This window comes from Cnephaeus nilssonii (genome assembly GCF_951640355.1).
Source record: "Cnephaeus nilssonii genome assembly, chromosome: 8".
Lineage (NCBI taxonomy): Eukaryota > Metazoa > Chordata > Mammalia > Chiroptera > Vespertilionidae > Cnephaeus > Cnephaeus nilssonii.
This window is the reverse complement of record NC_137079.1, coordinates 98,123,979-98,143,678: the sequence shown is the minus strand read 5'-3', so window position 1 is coordinate 98,143,678 and position 19,700 is coordinate 98,123,979. Positions and strand designations below refer to the sequence as shown.

Below are 19,700 nucleotides of genomic sequence, written 5' to 3'. Positions count from 1 at the left end.
GTGGCTGGTCATGGTTTGATTCCTGGTCAGGGCACATGCCTGGGTTGCAGGCACCATCCCCAGTGGGGGGTATGCAGGAGGCAGCTGATCAATGATTGATGTTTCTATTTCTCTCTCCCTCTCTTCCTCTCTGAAATCAATAAATATTATATATAAAAATTTTATATATATATAAAAGCCTAAGCAATGGTTCGACTGTTTGACCGGTAGCTATCACGCACACTGACCACCAGGAGGCAGACGCTCAACGCACAGGCATGGAAACACGGAATAGACTGATGAATCTCAGAGGGAAGGGGGAAGGGATTAACCAAATATCTCATATGCATATTAGAGGCCCAGTACAGGAATCCGTGGGGTCCTTCGGCCTGGCCTGTGGGGATGGGGCTGAATCTGTGCACTGGGTCTCTGACATCCCCTGGATTGCGAGAGGATGCAGAGGGACCCCACCGGTGCACGAATCTGTGCACTGGGCCTCTAGTGTGTGTGTGTGTGTGTGTGTGTGTGTATTTAAAAAATTGAGTTAAAGTCTTCAATTTTAAGCCACTCTATCTAAAAAATGGATAGGATCATTCAAAAGAAGTTTTGATCATTACAACTAAAATTCAAAATAAAAGACCTACTTAAATAAGTAGAAAGAAGTTCAAATATAAAACAATATGGCCCCTATAATAACAACTAATTCTTAAGAGAGATAATATATTTTTTAAATATAAAACCATAGTATTTTAGATAATCTTGTAGTCCCCTAGCCCACACTCATAATAAAAAAAAAAAAAAACATCATGTACTGAGTGATTAGTATGTTGAGCTATATATTTTATCGCATTTAAGCTAAATAATCCAGTAAACTACTAATATCCCTACCTTATAATGGTGGAAACTGAAGCACAAAAAAGGCAATAACACACTCAAGAGTTACACTAATAAGAAATAGTAAACTTTAGATTTGAACCCAAGTCTGGCACACATATAATAGTTGTATTACGAAGCCTTTATGATAAAACAAGCCACAAAAATTATCTTACACAAATAAAGCCTACTTTTAAAGGCTCCAGGAAATAAGATTATTTCAATAAATTATTTTAATCCTAAACCCTTTATATCGAGTAAAACTCATCAAAGTTTATAATAATGGCATAGTAGTGCCAATAAAGGTTGTCTTATTGTAAAAGAAAAAAATTTATTTAAAATGACTACTGAGTGGAGAAAAGTACATGGGACCTAAAATGCTTCAATTTGAAACACAGAAGGAAAATAACTTATTTTAGAGATTTGCTCAATTTCTCCAAAATGTGATTAAGAATTAGGTAATATTGCAATTTTTGGCATGTATTTCATTTGTGAACAAATTTTCAAAAAAAAAAGAGTCTTTTGAATTTTATCTGGAAGATTTAAAAACTTCAAATAGATTTTCATTCCCACACAATATTTTTATGCTGACTAAAAATAAAATATAGGCTATTTCAAGGTCTCATTCATAAATATGGATTTATTATTTTCCCAGAAAACATGAAATTCTAATAATGCTTACCCTATCCTGTAGCTAAGACTCTGTGTTCTTCAAATAGAGGGAGAAATCACATTTAACAACTTGCATGTAACATTTAAAACCCAAAGCCCTTGCATGTAACATTTAAAACCCAAAACCCAAAGCCCACTGATGTACACACGTCTATAATGTTCACTTTAAAACTTTAAATGACAAAAGATTATATTACTGATGCACACAACTGTCCACAAATAAGTGAACCTCAGATATCAAGGGCTTTTGACACAATTAACTAAAAATAGTAATTAGGTTTCATCTGGTAAGAATTCAAAAAAGCCCGGGGTAGCTTGGAATTGTGTATGTATTATTATTAAAAAGGAGAGTGATATCTGTATGTTCTCTATTGGCTATAAACTAAGAACATACATATCACTGAAAAAACTGAAGTTATTTATTACAGAGAAAATTTAAAATGAATTATTTAAAGTAACTTGAAACAAATCAAAATGAAAATCAGAATGCTGAGCCTTTACACTGTCTTTTATAATAAAATAAATACAATTTAAATACCAAAACATAATGTAAAAACTAAAAATGAGTTTTAATGACAGGCAATGAAAAATAACCATGTGTGTTGGATGAATGAACCAGATAAAGTGTTAAGTATAATTTTAGCACTAAGATTTTATAATAGCTATTCATAAAGATATAAGTTATTGTGGATAATTTTAGTTATAACATTTCAAACAGCATAATCTTCCTAATATTTCTTTTTCAAGCAAAATAATTCCATTTCACGTTAAAATAATTATGGACTTAATATTAATTTCATAAGGAATATTAAAATCACACATGGAACTTTCTACTGGCTACCTCATCTTCAACTTTTTTTCATAGTGTTTATTAAGTTTTTAATTACTGATCATAATGTGTACTGAATTACTTAGATGATAAAGATAAAACATTTTTAATTGAAATTCAGGCCTGGAATTTAAAATTTTATTTTTCCAAAATGCGGATCTGCCTGCCAATGAAATTATTTAAGACCTCATACAAAAGTAGTATGATAACAGGACATGACCTCAGGATTCCATGTCACTTCAAATCTTCAATCTTCATACTATACTGATATAAAAGAAAGCATGACCTATGGACGGGAGCTGAATTTTATAAAGGTACAGGTAATATTTATATTTACATTTATACCCACAGGAACAATATTAATAGCAATAATACAACAGAATTCTGTTAATAGCTAGATTAGATAATAACTATGAGAAAGTCATGTTATATTTCAGGGGACTTTAAATTTTCCCATCTTTGATTCATTCACTAGTTTTTTTTCATCAATTCAAAAAGGAACGATTTCATGTGCATACTAATGAAGCATTCCTATATATTACTTTTGAAATAGAAATTAATGTTTGCCTCTGAAACTTTTCCTTAAATTCTCTAAACATAGCAATGCACACAGCCTAAATAGCTGTTAAAATTTACATTTAACTTCTTACATATATGATTCTAAGATATGATTAAATCAGAGTTTTATGAATGAGATATTTTTAATAAAAAGGAGGAAAGCTACAAAAACAGAAATAAACCTACTTAGAAATATTGATTTTTTTATAGACACAGATGCCACTGGTTAGATTTGGGCTCTCAAACATGAACTATATATAAAGAAAAGCTAATGTCTGTGCTACTCTTATGATAACAGCATTATAAAATAATATCAGTATTTAAATTATGTAACTGTTATTAAATATTATTCTTAAAAATAAACTTTACCCTAATAATTTTATTTAACCTGACAGGATTTCTCATGGACAATCCAATCTATGAGTATTTGCAAAGGATAATGTTGAGAGTAATATTTTTCCTCAAATGCATAATGTAATCACTATGTTTCGTCTGGTAAGAATTTTTTTATTTATAATGAAGGAAGTCTCTCCTCTTTAGGGTTAAATATGTATCTGCCTCACTCCTAAAAAACTTTAATTCAAACTCTAAGAATAAAACCCAAATATTATAATACATTTATACAATACCGAGTATACCAGGTGTACTCTAAGTATGTAAAAAATGTAAGAAATTATACATTCAAAGAAAACTTACCAGACAGTTGTTTCCACTTGACTGTCATTGAGCTGTCGATTATCCAGTTGGGCAAAAAGTGGGAAAAGTACTTGAATCCCTCCAATTGAATGAATTGCACTATGAATTGAATGTGTTACTATAGCTTTCACATCCTACATTCAGAAAACAAAAATGTTGATAACATTTCTGAAGCATAATGTTATCACTATTTCCTTGTTCCAAATAACTTTGAAATACAATTAAATAACATTAGCTAGACATTTTAAAAACCTTCAATTATACAATTTTTGATGCCCATATAAAATAGAAATTTGAAATCTTAAGTTGAGAGATTTTTTACACAAAAAAATATGAAGTTATAAATCAAGAGATTTTTATAATAAGAAATACTGTTAATGGATTTAAAGTAAGGTGACCAGATGTCCCGCTTTTGGCGGGACAGTCCAGATTTTTAACAATTTGTCCCACGTCCCGCAGCACTTTAAAAAAGTCCCGATTTTTGGAAAGAATGCACGACAAGCTAGGGAACGTCGGGAGAACGGGAAGGGAATATACGGTTTTCGGCGGCTAGGTGGCTATTTAGCCAGGATATGAGTTTTATATTATTTTTGTTAATTTTATAATGTTAAACTTTAATAATAACAAATATGTTATTATTAAATGTTAAACAAATGTTAAACTTTAATAATAACAAATAATTGTTGAGAACTGATTATCGAGAACTGCTTATCAAAGTTCGCATTGTTGATCAGTTGTTAGAATTCGACCACCATTGTTTGGACTTAATGAACAATGGCATTTTTTTCGGATTGGCAACGACGAAAACATTTTGTAACTGTCTCTCAGATGATGCACATCGTACTGCGTGCTAGTAAGCTAGTTAAACAAGTGATGTCATTACAAATTATTCAGATAATTTAGGTAAGTAATTTATTTATTTATTTCATAAATACATAAATTTTCTTGAATTTAGCAGACAGTACTCGTATTATTTATATTTTATAGTGGCGGCAAAAAGTCTAGCGCCGGCCTTGAAAGTGACACTTACGACTTACGTTACGGCAAATTCAGAGGAAAAATAATACAAGTTAGTATTGTTATTATTTAGAAAGAAATATAGGATTAAAATAATTTTTAAAATATAGTTACTTTATAACAATCAAATTTAATTTAATTTATAAACTAACAATAAAATATGTTCATGTAATTATATACCTACTTACTGTGTTTTTAAGCAATATGTATATAATAATTTATAATATAATTTTAAATTATTTTTTTTAGATTTTTAACATAATGAGTAAGAAAAGAGGATGCAAATTCAACGATGATCTAAGAAGTGAATTTCCTTTTATTAAAAAAACCAAAAGCGATTACAATATAGACCAAATTTTTAATCAAGAATTCCCCCCCCACCCCGGGCCGAAACCGGTTTGGCTCAGTGGATAGAGCGTCAGCCTGCGGACTCAAGGGTCCCAGGTTCGATTCCGATCAAGGGCATGTACCTTGGTTGCAGGCACATCCCCAGTAGGGGGTGTGCAAGAGGCAGCTGATTGATGTTTCTCTCTCATCGATGTTTCTAACTCTCTATCCCTCTCTCTTCCTCTCTGTAAAAAATCAACAAAATATATTTTTTAAAAAAAAGAAGAAGAAGGAACCCCCCCCCCTCCCCTCGGTCAATGGTGTCCCGCTTTACCAATGTTAAAATCTGGTCACCTTAATTTAAAGATACTCAAGGAATTTTATGTTAGGGAGATATACACTACTGTTCTTAAACCAAAGTATTTTTTATATTAACAACTATCTGTTCAGTTAACCAACAGATTTTATTTCAAAGGCTATAGAAGATAGGAGATATCAGAAATGACAGATATCCTATTAAGGAGACAAGTCCAAGGTAAAGTATATTGCCCCAAAAAAGGGAAGAAGGAAAAAATGTCATTCAAAGAACTAGAAAACCAAAAAGAAAAACAAAAGAGCAGTTGTAGATTTATAGATGAACAATGTTCAATATGTAAAACAAAAATACTGTTAACCAGGATGAGAACATGAAAACTAAGTTACTATTCACCCACCTGGAGCATTAAAGCATGTGGGGAATGCACAAAAATTGATGCATTTTCCTTTGGTGAGGATTCCAGGCATAGTTGAGCGTCAGTGGCCTTGGCATTATACGTAAATGCAATACTAGTTGCAAGTTTTCCATCATATAGAACCTGTTTATGATGTTCTGCCAAATGAATATCACTCTCAGATTTAAACTTGAAGGTGCTCTGAAAAAATAAAGCTAAGTTAAATACTCATTTTAAAGGCAATATACAATAAAACCCTAAAGTTTTAAAGAACAGAAACATTTAAGGTAAAAAACTTGTTGTGACCCTTCCACGCATTAATCCGTGGTATTTATATTATTTTTTTATTCTCACTTCAGTTCTATAAGAGTTAAATTTTATTACGCTAATAAACACATCTTCATTTTCTCATTCTTATTGTTTTTTACTATAAACTGTTTTTATTACAAAACACCTAAAACCAGATTATATTAAATATAAATAAAATTTTACTTTAATAATCCATAATATAAACTTTTCTTGTTATTACTTTCAAGTGTACACACACACACACACACACACACACACACACACAGTGCCTGGCACATGAAAAACTTCTATGCAAGTTTATCAACATATTGAATACCAACAACGTTACTCCACAAAAGCCTAATTAACCCCAAACAGAAATTCATGTTACCACCTGTTAGAATGGCTAGTATCAAAAAGACAAATAAGAACAAGTGTTGGGGAGGTTGTAGAGAAAAGGGAACCCTCTAATTCACTGACATTGGGAATGCAGACTGGTATAGCCACTATGGAAAACAGTCTGACAGTTCCACACAAAAAAATAAGAAGAAAATTATCATATGATCCAGCAATCCCTCTCCTGGGTATCGACCCCAAAAACTGGAAAACAAGTATTTGCAAAGATATATGCACCCCTATGTTCATTGAAGCATTATTCACAGTGGCCAAGACATGGAGATAACCAAAATGTACTTTGATAGAGGATTGAATAAAAAAGATGTGGTACATATGTACAATGGAATACTATTCAACCAGAAGAAAAAAACAAAATACTGACATTTGTGACAACGTGGATAGACCTATTACGTTAAGTGAAATCAATCAGTCAGAAAAACCTAAGAACCATATGATTTCACTCATATGTGGGATATAAAATTGAAACTTGTGGACACAGACTGCATTGTGCTGGTTACCAGAGGGAAAGGACTGGGAAGGCGGTGGTTGGTGGAGAAGAGCCTAATATATGGAGTCAGGAGATGGTCTGGTTTTGGGGGGTGGACACACACTACAATATACAGATCTTGTATCACAGAAATATAAACTTGAAACCTATATGGTCCTATTAACCAATGTCACCCCAATAAATCTGATAAAAACTTTTTTAAAAAAGATTATAAACTTAAGAAAAAACATATTACCACTTTAAATAAGAGAAAAAATAAAAATATACCAGCTGTAATAAGAAAGGTATTGTTAGAAATAGTTAAAATTTCTCTACATATATGAACCTGACGATGACAAAATAAATTTAACCTTTGCAACAATCACGTGTTATATGTATTACTAGTGGCCCGGTGCCCGAAATTCGTGCACAGAGGGAGGGTTCCCTCAGCCCAGCCTGCACCCTATCCAATTGGGGACCCCTTCGGGGATGTCCGACTGCCGGTTTAGGCCCGATCCTCTCGCAATCTGGGACTGCTGGCTCCTAACCGCTCACCGGCCTGCCTGCCTGCCTGATCGCCCCTAACTGCCTCTGCCTGCCTGCCGGATCACCCATAACCCCTCTGCCTGCCTGTCTGATTGCCCCTAACTGCTCCCCTGCTGGCCTGATTGCCCCTAACTGCCTCTGCCTCGCCCCACACCCGGAACCCGGGCTTCCTTCCCTCTGGCCAGCCACAGGCACCCAGGACCCAGGCCAGCTTCACCCAGGCCAGCCACAGCCACAGGGGACCGTGGGCGGGCGGCTTCACCCAGGCTGCAGCCACAGGCTCCCGGGACCACAGGGATCGTGGCTTGTCCCTCTCCTGAGCCAGAGGGGCAGGTGCAGTTGCTGGCACCCAGGACCCTGGAGCAGGTGGCTTGTCCCTCTCATGGGCCACAGCCTGGCTAGTCCCCATTCCTCTCTCCCCAGTGTTGAGTGTCTGAGCCATTATGGCATGATGGCATGAGGGCATGATGACTATTTGCATATTAGATCTTTATTATATAGGATTTTAACTTGTCACAGTCTATCTTCAAGTGGATATTATACCACTTCACATCTTGTATAGAAACTTGACTGTAAAAAAATTTCATTTTTCCCGGGCAATCTTTGTGCTATTGTTGTCATGTATTTTACTTTCACAGATGTTATAAAACTGACATTACATTATTATTTGTTTAAATAGTTAATTATCTTTAAATATATTTAAATAACAAGAAACTTCTATTATATTTTTTCCTATGCATTTACTGTCTTTGGTGTTTTCCATTTCTTGGCATAGATCGTTATTTGTATCTGGCAAAATTTTACTTCTGCTTGCAGGACTTCTTTTAACATTTCTTACACTACAAATCTGCTGGTGAGGAAAAAAAAATCAATCTTTTATACATGAAAAATATATTTTAACTATTTTAAAAAATATTTTCGCTCAGTCTAGAATTATAAATTGAGAGGATTTTCCCCCCTTGTGAGTACTTTAATGATGTTGCTCTACTATCTTCTCCCTTACACTGTTTCTGATGAGAAATCTTTTGTAATCCTTATGTTTATTCCTGTGTATAGTGTGTCTCTTTTCTTCTGACTACTTAAAAGATTTTTCTTTTGCGCACGTGCGCGCTACCAATTGCTCATTGGTGTTGAGCAATGTTTTTTATGTATCTTGATGTAGCTTTCTTTATGTCCTGTGCTTGCTATTCACTGAGCTTCTGTGATCTGTGGGTTTATATTTTTTACTACATTTTGCTAAATTTGGAAATTTTTGAATCATTCTTTCTTCAGATGATTTTATATATATATATATATATATATATATATATATATATATATATACAAGTTTGGGTCTCTAGAGGGGTTTGGGGAGTAAGAGGAGTGAACCAAACCATAGGGTCAGGACTTTGGCAGGCAATTGAGTGCGGGGACGGCCAGCTGGGCCATCCCTGCAGTAGCCAGTTTATGACCAGCTGCCTGAGACTGGCTCGTTCCTGGGCTGTGGGGTTTCATGCATCTGCTCTGTGCTACCCAGCAGTGTGGTGTCCGTCGGGGCTGTGCATAGCTTACGGGGAAGGCACAGCCTGGGGAGTCAGAGTCTTGATCCCACGCAGTAACCAGATCCAGGCATTGGGAATGTGGCCAGTTCTCTGCACCCTGAGTCGCCCCACTGTTGTGGCCCCGGAGCAGTCATGGTGCCTTCTTCCATCACAGTCCCCTAAGCTTGCAGTGATGGAGGTGTGCTCTCATAGGTTTGAGTGAACAGAACATGGAAGACCCCTGGGTGATAGCAGGCGCCGGGTGCTGGCTGGGGAGGCGGTCGTGTGGGTTTGCGTGATGCGCTCACTGTCACAGCTTTGGAAGCCTCTTTCTTAGTTTCTCAAAGAGCTGGATGGTGAGGAAATGCAGGTCTCGTCTTGCGTCGCGGTTTCCATGGGAAACCTCGGCATTGGGGGTGCCAGAGGGGTTGGCCAAGAGCGCCTGCGACAGAGAGACACCCTTCTCCCATAACCTCTTTGCAGACGAATTGGTCGCCAGATGCCCGGGAACTGCTCAGCAGATCCCTGCTGTTCTACAGAGTTCTCTGATCAGCTGTCCATCTTCCGCGGGAATAAAGGATGTGTGCTTGTGCAGTCACTGCCTGGTCCCGGGCCGGCGGGGGCACCCTGGCCCTGGACATGTTCTCCCGCTGGGTTCGCAGAGGTCGGACAATTGTTGTCCAGAATTCCCTTGTTTAACAAAGAAAGTTAAGTTCCCAGTGAGGCCCCTGGTAAGAAAGGGAGGGGGTTGGGGAGAGGAGGAGGAGCCGAGCTGCCTCTTACCCACCCGCAGGAAGGCACGGAGCCAGAGGCATGATCTCCAGCCCGCTCACTTGTCCCGGGAGGCTGCTTCCAGAGAGACCGTGAAGACCGGGTTCTACTCCTGTGTCCAGGTGGGTATGGAAAGCAGGAGGCAGAGCCGTGCTCTCACCTGGGCCTCGGGGCAGCGGCCTCCTGGTTATTGGCAGAGACGGTAGCCATGGGGTCTGACAACTCCTCAGTGGTTGGAACCACGTGTAGGAGCCGACGGCGCAGGCGTGCCCTTGGGAGGCAGATACAGCAAGGCAACCATCTGACATTGTTGCATGGACGATGATGCCAGCATCCCACCCCGCCCCAGATGCTCAATGCCTGTGCGCATGCGCATTGCCCACAAGCCCGCTTTCTTTTTCGGGTTAATTTGCACACTCACTCCTGATTGGTTGTGGGCATCACAGAGGTACGGTCAATTTACATATTTGTCTATTATTAGTATAGATAGTATTAGCGATATCTTGTATCCTCCCCTTCCCACCTTAACCCATCTCCTTCCAGCCCCTACCCACTCCTCCAGGTCTTCCCTACCATATTGCCTATGTTCACAGGCTATGCATATAAATATATTTAGTTCTTTGGTTTATCCCTTCTCGTCCCCCAACACCACCTGGAGTTATGTCAGTCTGATCCATGCCTCCTTGCTCTTATTTTGTTCATCAACTCATTTTGTTCATTTAATTCCACAAATATGTGAGATCATGTGATATTTGTCTTTCACAGATTGGCTTATTTCACTTAGCATAATATTTTCCAGGTCCATCCATGCTGTGCAAAAGGGTAAGAGATCCCTCTTTTTTATAGTTATATAGTATCCCATAGTGTAAATGTACCATAGCTTTTAATCCATTCATCAACTGGGCTGTTTTGAAAGAAATCTTAGCTATTGTAAATAATGCTGCTATGAACATGGGGGTGCATATATTCTTTCTGACTGGTGTTTTGGGGTGTTTAGGATACATTCCCAGAAGTGGGATCATTGAGTCAAATGGAAGTTCCATTTTTTTTTATTTTTTTGAGGAAACTCCACTCTGTTTCCCATAGTGGCTGCACCAATCTGCCTTCCCACCAGCAGTGAACTCGTGTTCCCTTTTCTTCACATACACTCCAGCACTTGTTGTTTGCTGATTTATTAATGATAAGCCATTCTGACAGGTTTGAGATGATATCTCACTGTGGTTTTAATTTGCATTTCTCTGATGATTAGTGACTTTGAACATCCTGTCTAATATAAGAGTGATATGCAAATTGACCGTACCTCCGCTGCACCCACAAGTCATGCCCACAAGCCACAACCACCAGCCAATCAGAAGCGAATATGCAAATAAACCCAACCAAGAGGGCTGTGGGCACGAAGAGCAGGAGGGAGACTTGGGTTTCCCCAGCAATGGAGGAAGCCAAGCTTTCCACCTGCACTTGCCGGCCCAGGCCTCCACTCAATGCTACAAAATTTCAATGATAGATGATACATAAATCCAAACAGAAATGGCAGCAGCCACGGAGCTGGAGAGAGCAGGAGGCTTGGGTTGACTCAGAGATGGAGGAAGCCAAGCTATCTGCCTGCCCTGGCCGGCCCAGGCCTCCACTCCAGGCTACAAAGTTTAAATTATAGAAGATAAATAAATCCCAGATACCAGGGCCTCTGCTTGGGTCGCCAGGGGGCGTGGCCGGCCTGCAAACTACCACAGGCCCCTCGCCCAGGCAACCCCATGCCCAAAGAGAACCCCCCCCCGATCCGGGACACCCTTCAGGGCAAACCCGCTGGCCCCCATCCATGCACCACGCCTCTATCCTATCTAATAAAAGAATAATATGCAAATTGACCGTCACTCCAACACACAAGATGGCTGCCCCCATGTGGACACAAGATGGCCAGCAGGGGAGGGCAGTTGGGGGCTATCAAGCCTGCAGGGGAGGGCAGTTAGGGGTGACCAAGCTGGCAGAGGAAGGAAGTTGGGGGCGACCAGGCCTGCAGGGAAGGGCAGTTGGGGGAGACCCAGGCCTGCAGGGGAGAGCAGTTGGGGGGGACCAGGTCTGCAGGGGAGGGCAGTTAGGGGTGACCAGGCCTGTAAGGGAGGGCAGTTAGGGGCAAACAGGCTGGCAGGGGAGCAGTTAGGCATAAATCAGTCTGGCAGGGGAGTGGTTAGGGGATGATCAGGCTGGCAAGAAGAAGCGGTGAGGGGCAATAAGGAAGGCAGGCAGATGAGCAGTTGGGAGCCAGCAGTCCTGAAATATGAGAGGGATGTCCAACTGCCCGTTTAGGTCCGATCCTCTAGTTTTTTCATATGTCTTTTGGCCATTTGTATGTCCTCTTTCGAGAAATATCTGTTCAAATCTTCTAACCATTTTTTAATTGGGTTGTTTGCCTTCCTTTTGTTGAGTTGTATGAGTACTTTATATATTTTGGATATTAACCCTTTATGAGATGTATCATTGGCAAATATGTCCTCCCATACAATAAGTTTCCTTTTCATTTTGATGGTGGTTTCTTCTGCTGTACAGAAGTTTTTTATTTTGATGTAGTCCCATTTGTTTATTTTCTCCTTAGTTTCCTATGCCCTAGGAGATGTACCCATAAACATTAGCTATGTGAGATGACTGAAGTTAGCTTATTAGGCTTTTATTATATAGAATGCCCTATATTTAAAAATTTTATCCACCTTGTGTTTATTCTTGTGTATGCTGTAAGTTTGTGGTCTAGTTTCATCTTTTTGCATGTGTGTGTCCCGTTTTCCAAACATCATTTGTTGAAGAGACTGTCTTTACTCTATTGTATGCACTTGCCTCCTTTGAGAAATATTAATTGACCATAATCGTGTGGATCAATTTCTGGGGTTTCTGTTTTGATCCTTTGGTCTATATGCCTGTTATTGTGCCAGTACTAGGCTATTTTGGTTATAATGGCTTTGTAGTATAGTTTGATATCCAGGATTGTGATCCCTCCTAATCCATTCTTCTTCCACTTGGGGTCCCACTGGCTTTTACCTCACTTAGGGTCCGGGTTGGTGTCTTGGGAGGGGGGTACATGCAAGGTCTCGCTAATATTCGCTACCTATGCCATCTGGGGTGGTCATACTAGAGGTGCTGCTGGTGTTAGCCTCCCTGCAGCATCAGGGGTTGGGGCAGCGTCTGTGGTGGGGACCCAAAAGCTCGTTCTAACTTATTAGATTAGACAAAGACTCAAAGCCTCCAAGAATGTCCTCTGCCTGCAGGCTAATTGGATTCATCCTTGAGGAGCCTCAGGCAATTGTCCAGAGGTAGGGTATGGTTTTTTAAAAGGGTGGGGAAATTGCTGCTGCCTGGAGGCTACCAGTAATTCTCAGACTCTAAATGGGCCTCAGAAACTCTATAGGGTGGGGCAAGGGGTTTTTCAATAGGGTAGGTCAACTGTCTTCTCCCAAGAGATATCTCAAAATTCAAGAAAAATTATTAATAAACTAACATTACAACCTAATGATATATACTGCCTTGTACTGAAACTCCACTGGGGCCTGTACCATTGGCTATTTCTGCACCCTTTTCTCCTTCAACACCAAACTCCACAGTCTCTCCATCTTCTACACTGTGAGGGAACTAACTGGAGTTATCCTTTTTTATGGCAGCCTGTTGAACAAATATATCTTTCTTGGTGTCATTCCTATTGATGAAACCATATGCATTTCTTACCCGGAGCCATTATCTTCCTTGCAATGACCTTCTTGTCCCTGTCAGGTGCTACCAATATGAGGCGACCCAGGACCACTGCCATAGTGCCGGCCTGAGTCTCAGCCTGGGTGCTTATGTTACTATAATGGTGACTGGGGCCAGCTGGGCTAGCGCTCCACTCCCACTACTGATCAAACTCGAAGCATTTTAAATTATATTTTTGAAGACAAACTGTCATCCTCAAGAGATGGATTTAATTTTTGGATAAAGAAAGTTATTTGCAGCCATGGTAGATATATTAATAAGTGTCATAAAACCATCTTTCATAAAAAATATAGTATAGCTGTAATGAAAACTGTATTGACCTTTCAAGCAATTCCAAAATAAAAATTACAACTAATTGAAATATGATAACATTTGAATATGCATTTATCTTCTATAAGATACTGGCTAAAATTATAAATCATTTAAAATGTTAGTTTAAAAATAAAGCTTCCCTATTTCACAAAAATTTACATATGAACATAAGTACATGTGCACATAATACTCAGAGGTATTTTTCTATAAAAATTTTATTTGCAAATATATTAGGCATAAATAAATGTATAATAAAGTATAAGCAAATAATCAGGAGAGCAGAAAAACCAACTACATATAGACAGTCCCACAAAAGAAAACAATGATGGAAATGGAGTGAAAAAAATGTAACAAGGAAAGAGATAATGCCTTTGTATGAAATGTACTTAAATGAAACGAGCAAAACTAAACAACCATACTTTCAATCCTAATTAATGTGTCTCTTTGAATTCTGAAAGGAATTCTATCTTCATTAAATGAAATGCTTTTCCCTATTTCTACTAATTGTAAGATGTGATAATAAAGATCACCCATGTCCTTCATGCTGCTAAATACAACAGCCATTTCTCAGTTCTCAATTCACTCAGTCTGTCGGCAGCATTTGGCAGTTACTTCCTCTCCCTTTAAACGCTTCCATACTTTCTAGCTTTTTCCATTCACTCCCTTGCACTTCTAAGAATCCTTTGCTGAGTACTCCTCATCTCCACAACCTCCTACCTGCCTTTCCCAAGGACCCATCATTACTCAGTCATCATTTAACACTTTTCATTGGTACATAAATCCAATCTATACAATGCCAATTCTAAATTTCTATCTCCAACCTAGACTCTCCCCTAAACTCCATAATTACATTGCTTCCCCATTTAGATGTCTAATTGGCATCTCAAACTTAAGATGTCCAAAGCCAGACTCTTAACAAAACTTAGTCCTTTCAAGTCTTGCCCATCTCAGTAAATGCTAAGTCCATCAATTCAGTAGTTCAGGCTAAAATAAATTGGGTCTAACCTTTGAATCCTCTCTTGCTCCTCTTCCCCACATTCACAATGACAGAAAATCCTAAGTTCTTTACCTCCAAAATATTGAAGAGTTTTATTTTTTACATATTTTATCAAAAGTACAACCAAGCCCTATTATTTTCCATTGCAATCAGCCTTTTCTAAATTACTATCACCTTTCACTTAAATAACTGTAATAGCCTGCTAACTAGTCACACTATTTCCACCTTGGTTCCCTATTTAATATAGCAGCCAGAGTGATCCTTTTAAAATTGATATCAGACCAAGTCACTTAAGACTCTTCAAAGGTTTTCCCACTCACTCAGAAGTAAACAATCACCTGCAAGCATTAGTTGATCTACAAATTCATCTCATACTACTATTCCCCATGCTCCATCTATTCTAATCACAATGTCACACAATCACAGTGTTCCTTAATTTACCAAGTGAAACTCTACTAATGGAATTTACTCTTACTCTCTTATTTGCTGTGAAAGCTCTTTTCCAGATAGCTATGTAGCTGACTTCACCTTCACCTCCAAGTCTTTAGTGAAACCTGCTCTAATCACTCTATTTAAACCTGCAGCTCTGCCCTGGCCAGTGTGGCTCAGTTGGTTGGAGGATCGTCCCCTGCACTGAAGGGTTGCAGGTTCTATTCCCAGTCATGGCACATACCCAGGTTGCAAGTTCCATCCCCAGTCAATCTACAGTCAAGGTGCTTAAAGGAGTCAACCATCAAAGTGTTTCTCTTACTTATTGATGGTTCTTTCTCTCTCTCTATCTCTCTCTATCCCCCTTCCTCTCTCTTTAAAATCAATGAAAACATATCCTTTGGTGAGGATTTTAAAAAAACAAAAACTGCAGTTCACCACATCCCCTCTTATTTACCTGCTTTGTTTTAACCATAGCACTTGAAACTATCTCACACACTATATATTTTTATTTTGTATTGTACTTTACTAGAGGCCTGGTGCACGAAACTCATACATGAGTAGGGTCCGTAGGCCTGGCCATTGATCGTGGCCGATCGGGGCCTTCTAGCGGCCAGCCAGGGCCTTCCTTCTGGCTGCTGTCCAGGGCCCTCCTTCATTCTGCACCACCCCATGGTGGCCAGCGCATGTCATAGCAAGCGATCATATCCCGGTCAAGCTCCCAAGGGGACACTTTGCATACTAGCCTTTTATATATATAGACTAGAGGCCCAGTGCACAAAATTAGTGCATGGGTGCGGTCCCTAGGCCTGGCCGGTATTTGAAACGTAAGCGTCTGGCGTGGAAGGGCAGGTCCCAGCTGACCTCTGGGCCCTGGGTAGCACCTGGGCCCCCAGGCCCCCACACACCCCCTCCGCCTGAGTCACGGCGCCCAAGTCCCCACATGAAGATGTGGTGAGTGCGGCCAGAGGACGCAGGCTGGGGTGCAGCGTGGGCCTCTGGGCTGCCCAAAAGCACCGCAAGGAAGCCAGGCAGGCAGCACACTCTCTCCCAGCCTGCCTCACAGACCAGCTCCTGCGCAAAACCATGGGGAGCCGACCAGCCCCTGCGGTCCCGGTGGCTGTGGCCCGGCTCACCCGGAAAAAGCTGCGCGCATGTGGGGTGGGCTCCATGTGGGAGCCTGGCAACTGAGAGCGGGAATTCCACAGCACGTGAGCCCTGGCATCCGGGGGAGGTTGGCAGGTGGAGTTTGAGTGTGCTCAGCAGACAACCTTCATTCTCACCACACCTCCATCTATGTCACCTGCACCCCCAGGTAGCTGGCAAGAGGTCACAGCGTGTTGCTGACGCCTGCCATGTTCCACGCTGCCCCCTGGTGGTCAGCGCACATCATAGCGAGCGGTCGAACTCCCAGTCTCTTGGTCAAACTCCAGTCGAACGACCACCCAAGGGGACAATTAGCATATTATGATTTTATTATATAGGACTAGTGGCCCAGTGCACGAAATTCATGCACATTAAGAGGAAATTAATTTGAGGAAATATTTAAATATTGCTATTTGCCCTTTCTCTATAATAGAAGTGTGACAGATTAAATGAAATGTGTAAAATGTATATGAAAATAATACATGATTTTATTAATAAATAAACAATAACAAAATGATATAACAACAAACACATGATATAAAAACAACAAAAACATGATAGGAAAACAGCAAAAACATGATCTAAAAACAACATTGATGCAAACAATGACTGATAAAGTGATTAAACTTACTCTAATATCTCCCTGTATACCACATTAAGAGTGAAAACACTTTCAGAGTGCTTGACTAATTTCCCTTGGGATGAAGTATTTACAACTTTAACTTGTAACACACTTTTCAAACTCGAGAGAAAGCAAAATATAACTGACCATGTGTGAAAATGGGTTCAGATAGGAATATTCCTACTGTGTCTAGAGTTTGTCCTTGTGATTTATTAATAGTCATCGCAAATGCTGGCATCACAGGAAACTGTCATCGAATTAATTTACATGAGAGGCCAGTGTCAGATGCCTAACCTCTCCCTCTGCAGATCCTGTTCATACTTCAGCTTCGATTATGTTAGGTCGTAATCTTTTGATAATAAATCTAGTACCATTACAAAGACCCCATTTACTATTAAGACTTCTCAATAGCATGATGATTGCACCCACTTTCAATTTTAATTTATGACACGGCATTCCCAAAGGAGTAATACTATTAAAAAATTTGATGAGAAAATTTTCCTTTTCAGCATCATTCGTTAAATCAATGGAATCATCACTCAAATATGTGTGAAAATCTCCATTGAGTATATCCAAAATTTCTTCATTTAATTTATGAACGTGCTCATTTTTTGGACAAAGATTCGCACGTTTAGATATATTTTTAATATTATCTATAGATATACTATTTCCAAAGGTAGCTTTAATAATAGATCCGTTAGAAATCATTTCATGGTGGATTTCAATAATATCCATTCCTAAATAAAAACTGCTATCAAGTTTACCATCTCCAAGTTTTACTAACCATTCACTATAAGCAGAATCCTCTGATCTCATATTTGTTTTAAGAGACAACTTTCTGAAACATCCCCAAACATCACAGTACTTTAAACTTGTTTGTACTATGGCCGATCACATAGCATGTGGCACAACACTGAGACATTGTCAAAAATCCCCTCCAAGAAGGAGAACTTTCCCACCAAATGCAACATTCAAATTCAATTTCTCTTAGTAATCTGTCTATGGTGTTTATAGCATGACTGGATGCCATGGTGCATTAATCAATAATGAGAAGTTGGGCCTTTTTAATGGTTTTAGCAATGTCACTCTTGATATATCGAGTCTAGAAATTGAAGGTTCATTTAATGGAATGGTAATTTATATTGGAAGTGAAAGGTTCTTCCACCAAGAAGTAAATTTGCAGCAATTCCTGTAGACGCTGTGGGTAAAACAGTACCACCATGACCTCTAAAATGATGTATTAAAACTATATACAGATATGTTTTTCCACTACCACCTGGACCATCCAAGAAAAAGCATTTGGGGTATACAGTTTGATCTTCGATGGCTGAAGTTATAGTCTGAAAGGCTGCCAACTGTTCATCATTCAGAGATTTTATCAAAACCTTTGCATGTTGTCGCTCATACAATTCATTACATGTATTTGTATCCGTTAATAAAGGATAGTCTGGAAGTTTGAAATGTAAACATTTCATTCCATGCAATATGAATACCTCTTGAATTTCATTAAGGGCATGCATTTCACAGTTCACACAGGCACATTCTATTGGGTGTAATTTCCAACAAAAATCTTCAATAAAATAAGATTTATTCTCATCCCATAATTTGTCTGCATCAGAAGGACATCCAAACACACACATATATGCAAAAAGTAGCTGTAGTTGTTTGGGCATATAAAGGATGATTGAATCATCAATCGTATCATTCCAGATAGTGTCATCGATTAATAATCATCTGTTTAGCAGATTCATGAAATGTATCATAAATTACACCTCCTACAGTTCACAGATCATCAAAACTTAAAGCACCTTTTACATGCAGAAACAAAATGATATAACTAAGGTAATATCGTTCTGGTTCTCTAAAGTTCACAGTGAACGTCTACCTAATACTTTATTCCCATCCTTTTGGTGTTTTCTCCACAAAGAGTTATTAAACACATAATGCTGTGGAATCTCCCAATAATAATAATTACATGCATCGGAATTTTCTCTGTTCAATAAAAACCAAGCCATCAAAGTCAAATTATGCCTTTTAGCCCTATCTATAACTTCAGCAAAATCATTGGTATGAAAATACAAATTTTGTTCATTTGGCAAATGAATAGCTAATCTTGTGATTGCATGAGATTGGTCATGCATTCGCATTGCAAAAAGTCTCCAACAGCCTCAGGAGCACTTACATACCTGGAGTCAATGAAATCCTGTACTTAGTCATGATTAATATTTTTTTTCAGAAATTTGAATATCTGCACAATCATTTCCTTTACAGATGTATTTAAATAGATAATTTGACACTTTTAATCGATGAACAGACTTCAACATTTATATGACAACTAGAAGCCCGGTGCAGAAATTCGTGCACAGCAGGGGGTTGTCCCTCAGACCAGCCAGCACCCTCTCCAATCTGGGACCCCTCAAGGGATGTCCAACTGCCCGTTTAGGCCCACTGGGATCGGGCCTAAACGGGCAGTCGGACATCCCTCTCACAATCCAGGCTCCCAACTGCTCGCCTGCCTGCCTTCCTGATTGCCCCTAACCGCTTCTGCCTGCCAGCCTGATCACCCCCTAACCACTCTGCTGCCAGCCTGGTTGATGCTTAACTGCTCCCCTGCCAGCCTGTTTGCCCCCAACTTCCCTCCTCTGCCAGCCCGGTCACCCCTAACTGCCCTCTCCTGCAGGGTTGATCACCTCCAACTGCCCTCCCTTGCAAGCCTGGTCCCTCTCAACTGCCCTCCCTTGCAGGCCTGGTCCCTCACAACTGCCCTCCCTTGCAGGCCGGGTGCCTCCCAAC

General features: G+C 39.4%; 1 protein-coding gene across 4 annotated transcripts in view; it reads right to left on the bottom strand.

The window, feature by feature from the left end:
• Positions 1-19,700, bottom strand: part of NBEA (neurobeachin) — an 873,840-nt gene that overhangs the window by 708,830 nt on the left and 145,310 nt on the right. For 3 of the 4 annotated variants that reach the window (XM_079778900.1, XM_079778901.1, XM_079778902.1), the window contains exons 9-10: positions 5,665-5,862; positions 3,608-3,741 (exon numbers count right to left, since the gene is read on the bottom strand). In XM_079778900.1, the coding sequence (XP_079635026.1) occupies positions 3,608-3,741; positions 5,665-5,862 (332 nt within the window). Of the gene's footprint in view, positions 1-3,607; positions 3,742-5,664; positions 5,863-19,700 lie in introns of those variants that run through there. The other variant, XM_079778903.1, reaches the window with a different exon arrangement.